The sequence below is a fragment of the Lynx canadensis genome, chromosome A2, assembly GCF_007474595.2.
Source record: "Lynx canadensis isolate LIC74 chromosome A2, mLynCan4.pri.v2, whole genome shotgun sequence".
NCBI classification, from domain to species: Eukaryota; Metazoa; Chordata; class Mammalia; order Carnivora; family Felidae; genus Lynx; species Lynx canadensis.
The window spans coordinates 71,498,346-71,510,399 of NC_044304.2; the positions used below are offsets into that span (position 1 = coordinate 71,498,346).

General features: G+C 45.3%; 1 protein-coding gene across 2 annotated transcripts in view; it reads left to right on the top strand.

The window, feature by feature from the left end:
- Positions 1-12,054, top strand: part of GLI3 (GLI family zinc finger 3) — a 281,557-nt gene that overhangs the window by 206,882 nt on the left and 62,621 nt on the right. For both annotated transcript variants that reach the window (XM_030307709.2, XM_030307710.2), the window contains exons 8-10: positions 245-458; positions 1,245-1,358; positions 3,194-3,334. In XM_030307709.2, coding sequence (XP_030163569.1) covers positions 245-458; positions 1,245-1,358; positions 3,194-3,334 — 469 coding nt within the window. The remainder of the gene's footprint in view (positions 1-244; positions 459-1,244; positions 1,359-3,193; positions 3,335-12,054) is intronic.

Here is a 12,054-nt window from a genome sequence, read left to right on the forward strand (position 1 = left end):
GTGTGTGTGTGTACGCACGCGCCTGTATGGGTGCACGCACGCGCGTGTCCTGCCTCAGTACCCGTGTTTCTCTTGGAAGCTTCCAAGGTGTTCATCAATAACTGTTTTTACCTTCTAATTTAAACAGACAGACCTCATGTAATTTGGGATGTAACAGTAGGCATAAAGATGCACACATAGCGCGCTTGCGGTAACCTCAGCGTTCTGCGTAAATGATGGTCTTCTCTTTATTTCCCCCGCGCAGCCCTGCCTTGAGCTTCACCTACCCTTCTGCACCCGTGTCTCTCCATATGCATCAGCAAATCTTAAGCCGACAACAGAGCTTAGGCTCGGCCTTTGGACACAGCCCTCCACTCATCCACCCTGCCCCAACTTTTCCAACGCAGAGGCCTATTCCTGGGATCCCTACGGTTCTGAACCCCGTCCAGGTCAGCTCTGGCCCTTCCGAGTCCTCACAGGTAAGAGAGACAGCTCGATGAGCTGATCCGTCTTGTAATCCTAGAGGAGAGCCATGTCACCTCGTGAGCTCCGAGCATGGTCATGGCTTCCTTACTGTAACCTGTCTTCCTAACCCAGGGCCGCAGGCTTCAGGTTTGACGAATGCACCCTGTATGTGTTCCTCACCAAACAGTAGCTTCCTCTACCAGAGTCATCTCATCTTTGGTGGAAAAGCGGGCTGCCTGATGAGGCTTCCCTCTGACCTGGTGCTGTCTCTAACCCTGCCCAGTAGACTACATTGCATGAAGGGTTTGCTCTCATTCGGTTACTGTCCCCTGGCGCCTAGAATCATGGGATACTTCACGGGCAGCATAGAACCATGCTGTGCCCTCTGTTCTGTGTCCTCTTATCGCCTCACTAATACTGCCCCGAGAAGAATCTGCATCCTTGAATTAGAGAACTTTGCAGATGGTTTCTTTTGGTTCCCTACCCAACTCACCACTTTGTTCTTCTAAACACGCTGTGGGAGCTCATTAAAGCCCAGGCCCCCCTGCTCTATTCTCTTAGCTTTTAAAAGCCACAGGGAGTTTTTAGTCCTGAGTGTAAACAAGGAGCTGCCTCGTGGATGTATTTTCTCGCTTCAAACACACTTTCTGAGCTCTGCGATCGTGGGATGGGAGCATTATCAGTGTTATTGTTCTAATGCCAAATAAGTCTGCTTGTCTAGAGTTGCATGTTTTAGCGATGGTCCCGCTCATTGATGAAAACCTAATTTTTGTTTCTGTCCCTGCAAATGTGACCGGCAGAACAAGCCCACGAGTGAGTCTGCGGTGAGTAGCACCGGTGACCTGATGCACAACAAACGGTCCAAGATCAAACCCGATGAAGACCTGCCCAGCCCAGGGCCACGGGGTCAGCAGGTGAGGCACCGCAGCTCCCCCGGCCAGCTCGTTGCTCCCCTTGGGCTGGCGTCTCTCACAGCATTTCCTCATTCACTGTGGCCTTGGCCTTGACCTTGGCCGTACCCATGCATTTGACAAAAGGCCAGTTGTGGAGTGACTCCGTTTGTTTTTCTCGCTCAGAAGCAAACACAAAGAAAATGCAAGAAGCTGTGTGCACTGTAACCTGAAGTGTGTGGTGTCAGTGGTTGGATTAATTTGTTACTGACCGCTGATAGCTTTGGTCCTTAGCCCTGGTCTGAGGCCTGAAATAATGAACTCCTGGCCCTAAGCCTGAGCTAGGCAGAGCTAGTGATATTCCCTACACCCATCATGTTCTTCTTTGTTCTTATTTTGCCTTCTCCACTTGCCAGGAGAGCTTGGAGAACAGGAGGGCATGGATCAAGGCACAGCTAACCTACCTGAAGGCCGATAAGATTCTGGTCCTTTCTCCAAAGTCCTGAAAGGACAAGTTTAGAAATTCTAATCTGGTCTCTGCTTTTAGGCATTTAGATCCTCTGAGCTTCAGTTGTAAAATATGTTTATTGTGCCTAGAGGCATAATAATACCATCTCCTAGGGTCCCTGTGCCCAACACAGGAAGGAGGTCAGTGAATTTTAATTCCTGGAAATAGGGGCTGGACAGGAGTCTGGACGTCCACAGAATCTGGATTCTACATCCATGGCTGCTTCAGCCCCAAGCTCAGACCACCTCCACCCAAATTTCCTTTTGCATGAGCATTTTGAGGATGGAATAAATGGGTGTAGTAGGTTCTGAGATCCACCTTTCCTCTGGAATTCTGCTGGCCAACAACGTTGGCGGTTACACCGAAGTGCCTGTTTATGGTTTTTGTCACCCTGTCCCAGATTAGATCCTGAGTCTATGCACCTAATACTCTCCCAGCATTCTGGAAATTGTTTGTATTTTCACTGCCGCGAAGCTGCCTTGAAGAGGAGAAAAGACCATGCCGCCAACCTTTAGATGCTGTGGTTCTTGGGCAGCGAGCCACATCTTTGGAGATCAGAAGTTGAACCAGGAAGACACGATCCCTATAAAACCCACGAAGTGCCGGTCACAGCCTCCAATGGCAGGGAAAACAGAATCAGAATTACTAGCAAACCACGTCCCTGATTCCAAAGTAGGAGAATAAACAAATTCATACACTGGAAAGAATCTGACCAAAAGAGACCAGTCTTTTGAGTAAAGACAACATGAACTAGTTTAATTGCTTCTCTTAGGGGATTACATTTTAATTTCTTTTTCCTCTTGTATTCAGGGGCAAGGTTTGGCCTCCACTTCTTATCATCATCATAGCTTAGACTGCTGTTTGTTTTTTTTTTTTAATGTTTATTTTTGAGAAAGAGAGCATGAGCAGGGAAGGGACAGACACACACACACACACACACAGAATCCAAAGCAGGCTCCAGGCTCTGAGCTGTCCGCACAGAGCCTGACGCCGGGGCTCAAACCCATGAGCCATGAGATCATGACCTGGACACTTAACCAACTGAGCCACCCAGGCGCCCCTAGACTGTTGTTTTTAATCCCAAATTAACAATCTCTGAAGATACATTCCACAAATCAGAAAACATGCACACAGATGACTCCATATGTTTGACTTCTTCGAGTCACAAAATCCAGCTAATAGACCTGGGCTGTATTTTATTTTCACTGAAAAATTGCGTCAGGAGGCAGACCAACCGAAATCACGTGGTTGGGTTTTGGGTTTTTTTTTGTTCTTTTTTTTTTTCCCCCTTTCTCTTGCCTTCTTTCCATTGTGTCTGAATCCTTTCCCTCTCTCCTCCCTGCCCCCCCAGGAACAGCCGGAAGGGACAACCCTAGTGAAGGAGGAAGGGGACAAAGACGAAAGCAAACAGGAGCCTGAAGTCATCTATGAAACAAACTGCCACTGGGAAGGTTGCACGCGGGAGTTCGACACCCAGGAGCAGCTGGTGCACGTAAGTGGGGGGCTGCGGGGACTGGGCTTTACAGCTCTGCGACCTTGTCGGTGGGGTCAGCGTCCCTGACCCTGCGCCGAGGCAAGTTTCTTAGCTAGCAGCGTTGCAAACTGGAGAGGGCTTTATGACTTTTCTGAGAATAAAGAAAACTCTGAGCTACGGTGCTTGACCTGTTCAGTCAGCTAAAGCTTAGTGTAAAATTCAATAAAGTCTTCAATAGAGAGTGTAATGACTCTGATCCTGTAAGCCAGAAAACACTATTTTGAGTTAGCGTCTTTGATGGTTATTGAGTAATAGTAAGCTGGACATGAATTATTATTAACCTTTTAACCAAGTTTGATTCTCCTCTCTAAGACCCGGCAACAGCAGAAAAAATTTTAGAGGTGGGGGATTCCTTTTTTCCGTTCTGCCTTCTTCTTCCAAACTCTCACCATCTGAGGAGCCTCCCACTATTTTATGAGGCAATTAGTACTCTGTGTGAGATAGGTAGATGCTTGGAGAAGCCATTAGCACCATTTCTTGACTTCCGGCCAAGCCTTGCAGGGCGGAGAGTCTCATGGAAAGAGTGATGTGTATTTTAAAATGTGTCCTGTGGCGTGTGCTTTTGAGACCAGCAACATGGTCACATTGAGATCCACGCTCTGTCTTATTCTTCCAGGTTCAGGAGTCTTTGCTGCCTACCCCCCCGCCCAAGTATTGTTTCCGATAATGCAGTGCCCTCCCCACTCCCACATACCTGAGTGGGCATATTTCCTTTACCGGTGCTTCATCTTATTTGGGACTTTTCTTTCACACCAGAGGAACCTCCCTAGCAGATGGGACCAGGAGCAACTGAGATGGAAGGGCCTTCCGATGATAGAGGATAAAAAGCTGTAGGCTCACACACACTCCTGTGCAGAAGCACAGGGGTCCCATCGAGGCATTAAGGATGGTCTTTTCATCAGCTTCATCAGAGTGTGGCCTTTTCATCAGCTTTTAATGTGACAGAAGATCTGACAGAACAGCTTTCGTGGGGACTCTTTGTCCACCCAGCACACGTGCACACATCACACACACTACCCCCAGTCTCTTTTCTTTTATAGTAACTTTTAATTGTAGATGATCCATACTTCTTGAGAGCCCTTCTCCATTTAAGCACTAAAATTATACATCCCCTGACACAGCCCACGTTTTTCATGGGCCTCGTGAGCTCCCCCAGTGTGTCTTCTGCAACTTGGCTCATCCTCTGTAATATATTCTGCATGCTGCCATCACATTATAGTCTTAGGTTTGCCAGGTTTTGAGATCCGTTATGTACAGGATGTTTTGGGAAGTTAACATGATGACATCAGCAGGGTTTCCCCCCCCAAACGTTTCTTTTGTAATCATGTCCCCTTATAATTGTGCAGGAAGAATTAGAGATTTCTCAGCGCAGCAAGAACCTAGAAAGTCAAATGTTTTTAATTAAGGTGTATTTCCAGATTTTTCCATGAACCTAATTCGACTCTCTCTCTTTAATTTGATGCAAGTGTTATTTCTAAGCCAAGCCTTACTTAATGGCCCTTTTTGCTTGCTGACTTTTAATGGGAACCACAGACATTGTAATACTAAAGGGGGAAAAAAAAAGTTTGGAATTTTTCTTTTCGGGTAGGCAAATTTTCCCGAAGAGGAAGGATGTCAGGAATACCCTTTGTGATACAACGAGTAGACAGACATCCACGAGGGGGAAATTGTTTGCATGCAAACCGCCATCACGAACGAGATGCTGTCTGGGCTGCTTGCTTTTGACAACGTCCCCATCTCCTGGTGCCTTCTCTGCGGATAGGTCATTGTAGTTTCCAAAGGGGGCTGTAATTATGGTTCAGCTGTTATCAAATGCGGGGATGGAATGGGAGCTTCCTCTGAGCCTACATTTAAAAGGAATTGTGCTCCTCATGAGGCACCAGGTTGGAGGTCGCATTTTGGGGGAATTTTGGTAATAACTCCACCTTTTCGCTGTCTGTTTCATGTGAAAGCTTTTACAAGACTGTGACTCTTGTAGGTGTTTGTACTTAATCTCAGGGGTGAAAGGTTTTGGGTAGTGATGATGTTTTCATAGAGAGATCTGAGTAGTTTGAAGGAATGTCTGCTTAAACTGTCACCTTGAATGACCACTGTGTTGTCTGTTGTATCGTAAAAATTATAAACAAATCCACGTACAGTGGAAATTTTTTATTCCAAATCAGGTCGGAGTTACTCATGTCAGGATTAGGGGAAAATCCAATATATTACTTTTGATGTTAATTTTAGTCTGAGATAAATTATGCAAATTAAGTGGATTAAAGTTATGACTTGCGGTGACATAAATAAAAATACCAGCTTATATCACGTATTTTCCACCTTTTTACTTGTTATCTGAAGTATGGAAAGTCCAAATTCTTGCGTTTAAGTTGATTTCACTTTGCAGGATGCATGAGCACCTTCCCACTCACAGCTGTCTCGTTAGCACCAGCAATGGCCTGCTGTAGCATGGACACTTTATTTTTTTGTTGACTGAAGGAAAAGCTACTTCACGTCCACCTCATTATTTTGGTGGCAGGTGGAAAAAATGCCAGTTGCGAAACCCACTTTCTTAAAGACGGAGGGCAGTATTAACTGTTTCCATTCCCACAGCTTTCTTCAGAGAGAGGACATTTTGGGAATTAGTTGCATTTTCATGCTATGTACAACCAAGAGGCAAGGTGTTAAACCATTCTGATGCTCTGCCTTATTTATAGCCATGACCCATTCTTTTTCCCCCTCTTACAGTTAATAGAAAGATTCATGATTCTTCATGGCTGTCTATCTAGTGTCTGACAGTCCCGACTGCCTGCTAAAGCAAGTCACTATCTATAATTGATATCCTTCCGTGGAATAGGGTGCTGGCTGCGATTGAAGGGCTTTGCTGAAAGCTCTTAAATCCTGACAAGTTCTCCCCTTGTTCTGGTTCAGTCGCTGAGCTGCACGGTTGGAATTCCAGAGTCATTTGAACTTGGTGCAAAAGGGAGACATGTGTTTCCCATTAGCAAATCACAAAGTTGAAGAGGAGAATTAGGGACCCGGCTGGCTTTGCCCGCCAGGTAGTCTCATTTCCAGGGTAATGCACTCCGTGTTCTCTTGAAAAGATGACCTTGTCCCATTACTGTCCCAGCAGATGGGCTAAATATTGCCTTTCCCTTCTCCTCTCCTTTATTTCAAGCGCCTGTCCTCCTCCATGGGTGTGTTTCTTCTAGGTTTGCTGTGGGGTCTTTATCACCAGGACATTTAATTAATTTCTCTTCCCAGCCAGATAATTATAATTGGGCTTAGTTACTCTCAAGCTAATATTAAATTTGTCATAAATTTATTTCTGTGCCCAGAAGCTAAGAAGATAGATGTGTACTTTTGTGAACCACGTTTTTGTTATACTTTGTCCCTTCCTTGGTGTCAGTTAAAATAGAACGAACGAGAGTGTAGGAAGGAGGTACGGTACAAAAATTAATTCAAAGCGCCTTTGATTAAGACGGAATTTATTATTGATTTGTCAAGATGCAAGTGCTTTCTCTTCCCTCGACATCTGAAAGCACGTATTCTAATGACTCAAAATAAGTCGAAAAGTCCACATTTTCCCTTCAACTCCAAATTAATTAGACTCTCTTTTTGCTGCTGTGTATTGTATGTTACAAAAGACATGAATCTTTATTTTTTTTTTACTTTTTTAAAGCTTATTTTTATTTATTTTGAGAGAACCGGGGTGGGGTGGGAAGAGAACAAGTGGGGGAGGGGCAGAGAGAGAGGGAGACAGAATCCTAAGCAGGCTCCACACTGTCAGTGCAGAGCCCGGCGCGGGGCTCGAACTCATGGAACTATGAGATCATAACCTGGGCCGAAATCAAGAGTCAGACTTAACCAACTGAGCCACCCAGGTGTCCCTGAATCTTAATTTTAAATGTATCTCTGACAGTTGTAGAATATTGGTTCTTGAAGTGTTTCTGGTTTTGTTGTATTTTTTTTTAAGTTTGTTTATTTTTGAGAGAGAGAGAGTAGGGGAGGGGCAGGGAGAGGGAGACAGAGAACTGGAAGCGGGTGCAGAGCCCAATGTGGGGCTCAAACCCATGAACCATGAGATCATGACCCGAGCCGAGGTGAAGTTGTAATTTTTGTTGGAATGTAAAAAATTCCACTTCTGTCTTTTCGCCTGGCTTCTCTCATGGATGAGCGAGGCTTCCAAACCTTCCTGAGACCCACTTCCCTCTTGCGTTAATTCTGTCCTAGAAGGTAGAACCCATCTTCTGCTCTAGGAGGGTTGAGGCGTCTGAAACGCATACAGCGTGAGCACCTGTCAGTCAGTCCCAGGTTCTCCGAAACCCGCACACTTTGTTTCTGAATGACATTGGATGTCCCCTCAGTGTTTGCGGAGGATGCGCGCCTCCTTTGGGTCGCCACCGCTCAGTGGCCGCGTGTGCTTACAAACATCACTGCTGGGAGCCTGGGAGCCGAATAAAAGTAGTTTAATCACCATCCCCAATGGCCACCTGTTTGCTCTAGCACTGTCCTTCCTTACATTCCGTTTCAGTGAAGTAACCCCCTTTCTGGCTTAGAAATAACACATACAGTGTTCTTTCCTAAGGTCTGTAAATAGTCACGTTATTTTTTAACAGTTTTTTTTTTCACAATCACAGAGTAGTTTGCTTTATTTATTTTTTTTAAATATGAAATTTGTTGTCAAATTGGTTTCCAGACCACACCCAGTGCTCATCCCAATAGGTGCCCTCCTCAATACCCATCACCCACCCTCCCCTCACTCCCACCCCCCCATCAACCCTCAGATTGTTCTCAGTTTTCAAGAGTCTCTTATGGTTTGGCTCCCTCCCTCTCTAACTTTTTTTTTCCTTCCCCTCCCCCATGGTCTTCTGTTAAGTTTCTCAGGATCCACATAAGAGTGAAAACATATGGTGTCTGTCTTTCTCTGTATGACTTATTTCACTTAGCATAACACTCTCCAGTTCCATCCACGTTGCTACAAAAGGCCAGATTTCATTCTTTCTCATTGCCAAGTAGTATTCCATTGTGTATATAAACCACAATTTCTTTATCCATTCATCAGTTGATGGACATTTAGGCTCTTTCCATAATTTGGCTATTGTTGAAAGTGCTGCTATAAACATTGGGGTATAGGTGCCCCTATGCATCAGCCCTCCTGTATCCCTTGGGTAAATTCCTAGCAGTGCTATTGCTGGGTCATAGGGTAGATCTATTTTTAATTTTCTGAGGAACCTCCACACTGTTTTCCAGAGCGGCTGCACCAGTTTGCATTCCCACCGACAGTGCAAGAGGGTTCCCGTTTCTCCACATCCTCTCCAGCATCTATAGTCTCCTGATTTGTTCATTTTGGCCACTCTGTCTGGTGTGAGGTGATATCTGAGTGTGGTTTTGATTTGTATTTCCCTGATGAGGAGCGACGTTGAGCATCTTTTCATGTGCCTGTTGGCCATCCGGATGTCTTCTTTAGAGAAGTGTCTATTCACGTCTTCTGCCCATTTCTTCACTGGATTATTTGTTTTTCGGGTGTGGAGTTTGGTGAGCTCTTTATAGAGTTTGGATACTAGCCTTTGTTTATTCCCCACCCATCCCTAGCAGAATGAGCCCGCAGAGAGGGCCTCAGGCAATTCCACGAGGAGGGTGTTTTCTCCTGCCAGTGGGGCCCAAGGGCAGAGAACGTGAGTTGTGTCTATATTAGTCCCAGCCTCAACTGGGTGGCATTTAAGTCCCTGTGCTCCATTTGTATCTTTTAAGCATGGTGTCAGAAATTCACCTTTTTGTAGAGTGATTAACCACCTACTTGGATTTTAAATGCTTTCCTATGCTGCAAATTTTGATCTCTAAAGCATGCTGTAGTTCCCTTTATCAGAAGAATACAGTTATAATCACCTTTGCTGCCATTTGAAAACAAATTCTGTACATAGGCAGCATGAAAATGAAGGGCTTTCTTTTTAATATCCTAGAGATTTAGATGTAAAGAAGGCACATCTAATCTGTGAAGAATTGGTGCATCCGTAGAAATGCGGGGAAGTGAGGATGTGTTGAAGACATTATTTTCATATTAATACCATGATCCTAAATTTGCATTTTAAATATTTTCCATCTAATTTTGATCCCTTTGCTAAAGTTGCATTGTGTATCTTTACCTAAGAGAAAAGTGTAAGATGTGATCGCGGTCTCAGATACGAGGCAGAAATTAGTCTTGTGTGCACATAAAACGTAAAACGAATGAGTGGAGATTTTGATCTCATTTTCCCTACATGGAGTTGCTAGTTAATTTAGTTACTCTAATTATTTGGAAATACTGCGTGTAAAATGCAGACTAAGAACCACAAACTTCAAAGCTATCCTCTGACAATTGCGCCTGAAGGGTCACGTTCTTTTTAAAGTTACTGACTGGGCTGCACCTGCAGAAATCGTTCCCATAGAGACACTCAGGAGATTAGCCTGAGTGGGGGGCACGAAGGGCTGTGTGGTCCACCAGGGAAGGCCTCCCAGGGCCAGCGACATTCTGAGTGGCAGCCCCATCTCTGCCCTGACCCTGGGGATGACCTCCCTGGAACCACATGACCCTTCAGAACGTTATTTTCTCACTTATCACACCGTGAAACAGCCATGGAAATAAATGCAGTCCCCAGCATCCAAGGCCAAGCAGAGATCACATGCAGTAGGCCTAATGAGAAACAGACAGAGGTGGAAAAGAGTGCCTCCCCTCTCTTTGTTTTATGTATTTGTTTTTTCAGGGTTGAGTGGGGGAGGGGAGGGGAGGGGAGCCATGCTGTTGGGTCTGTGGCTTCTGGGAGTCTGCTCCAAGGCTTATTTTATATTCCTCGTTGCTGAACGTGCACTTGACTGAGGCCAGGAACCATTCTTCCCAGTGTAGTTCTAACAGATGGGACTTGGCCCAGCCATTTAACCTCCTTGGACCTCAGTTTAGTAAAAGCAAGTGAAAGATTTGCATTAGATAGTCCTTAGGATAGGGATGGCAAACAGGCTTCCTCTCAGGTGCCCACTTACTGCCTGGCAACCCACCTGGGTGCCCTGGCGAGCACCCCCCTTGCAGTCGGGGAGGTGGGGGTGAGGTGGGATGTACAGTCTGTTACGGATGGCTGCCCCCAGGTGGGGTTTTGGAGAACACAGTCCCTTGCCATCTTTTTCCCAGGATCTTTTCAACCCTGTAGATTAAGTGCCCTCCAGAATAATTGCATTTAACACTTCTCCGAGGTGGTATATGAATTACTTGAGTAATTGTGGAATTAAAATTTCTCTTTTACTGAGTAAGGGTTCTTACCTCTTGAACAAAGAATAAGAAATCAATATTTTGAAGGGGCACCTGGGTGGCTCCGTTGGGCATCTGACCCTTGATTTTGGCTCAGGTCATCATCCCAGGGTCATGGGATCGAGCCCTGTGTCGGGCTCCATGCTGAGCATGGAGCCTGCTTGGGATTCTCTCTCTGTCCCTCTCCCTCTCCCCCCGCCCCCCCCAACCACCCTGGTCCTCTCTCTCTGAGAAAAAAAAAATTAAAAAAAGAAACCAGTGTTTTAAGTAAGATGTCTTTCTTAAATTTGTTCTGCCGTGGTGTACCCCAAAAATGTTTCATAGTACCCTGCTGAAATACTTCATGGGAATTCTTAATCCAAGCAACTCTTCCTGCCATTTGGAGAGGATTTTCCTCTGAGCTGGTCCTGAATGATACTTCAGGTAAGATTCCCTGGAATATCCTGAGTAGACCCACTTCATACAAGAAGGATTGACGGTCACTTTGGGCTGGGCTGTGTACCTTGTTGAAATATACTTGCCTGTAGCACATCTTGCCCAGTACAGTGTGTCCTGTTGTTTATCAGGAGAGAGAGAGGCTGACATTAGCAGATCAGGCATTTGCTCAACCGCTCACCAGAAGAGTGTTGGGTGAAGCCAGCGTGCCGCCTCCCTGCCCCAGCCTCATGGTGGGCACACTGTCCACAGGACTTAGACCTAATCCTCCAGGACTGGTCATTCTCATTGCAAGGGGGAGACAAAGAATCATAAAAGCATAGTGATTGCATATAAGGCAGGAAGTAATGAAGCCAGAATTGTGTAGTTGCGATTCTGGGGACTTACAGGAGGGAGAGAAGTACATAAGGAATATCAGAAAAGACCTCTGGGAAACAGGTGGAAATAGTTCAGGTCAGAGCAGAGCATGGGGGTCGACTTGTGAGGCATGATGGTGACGGTGATGATGACTTTGTAAGAATACATGGCACCTGATCCGAAAGAATACTTTGGCTTGCCACTGTACTCCTGTGCGATGTACATTTCAAAGCTGACAAACCCAGGTTCAAAGCCTGCTCTCTACCCAAGACACGTCACATTTCCTCCTTGTGAAATAAGGATAATAATAGTATTTACCTCTTAAAACTGTTGAGGGAATTAGCTATAAATTATACTCCATGAAATATTAGTGATTCTCTTTCTAAAAGTGATAAGCGTAGGGGCGCCTGGCTGACTCAGTCAATGGAGCGTGGGACTCTTGATCTCGGGTTGTAAGTTCGAGCCCCACATTGAGTGTAGAGATTACTTAAAAGTAAAATCTTAAAAAATAATCATAGAAGTGAAAAGTGTAAAGACATTTACCAGCTGCTAAGTTTCATGTATGTTGCCCATAAAAAATATGGTTCAGGTTGGTATTCAGGCCATGTTGGGGTTGGTATGTCACCCTGAA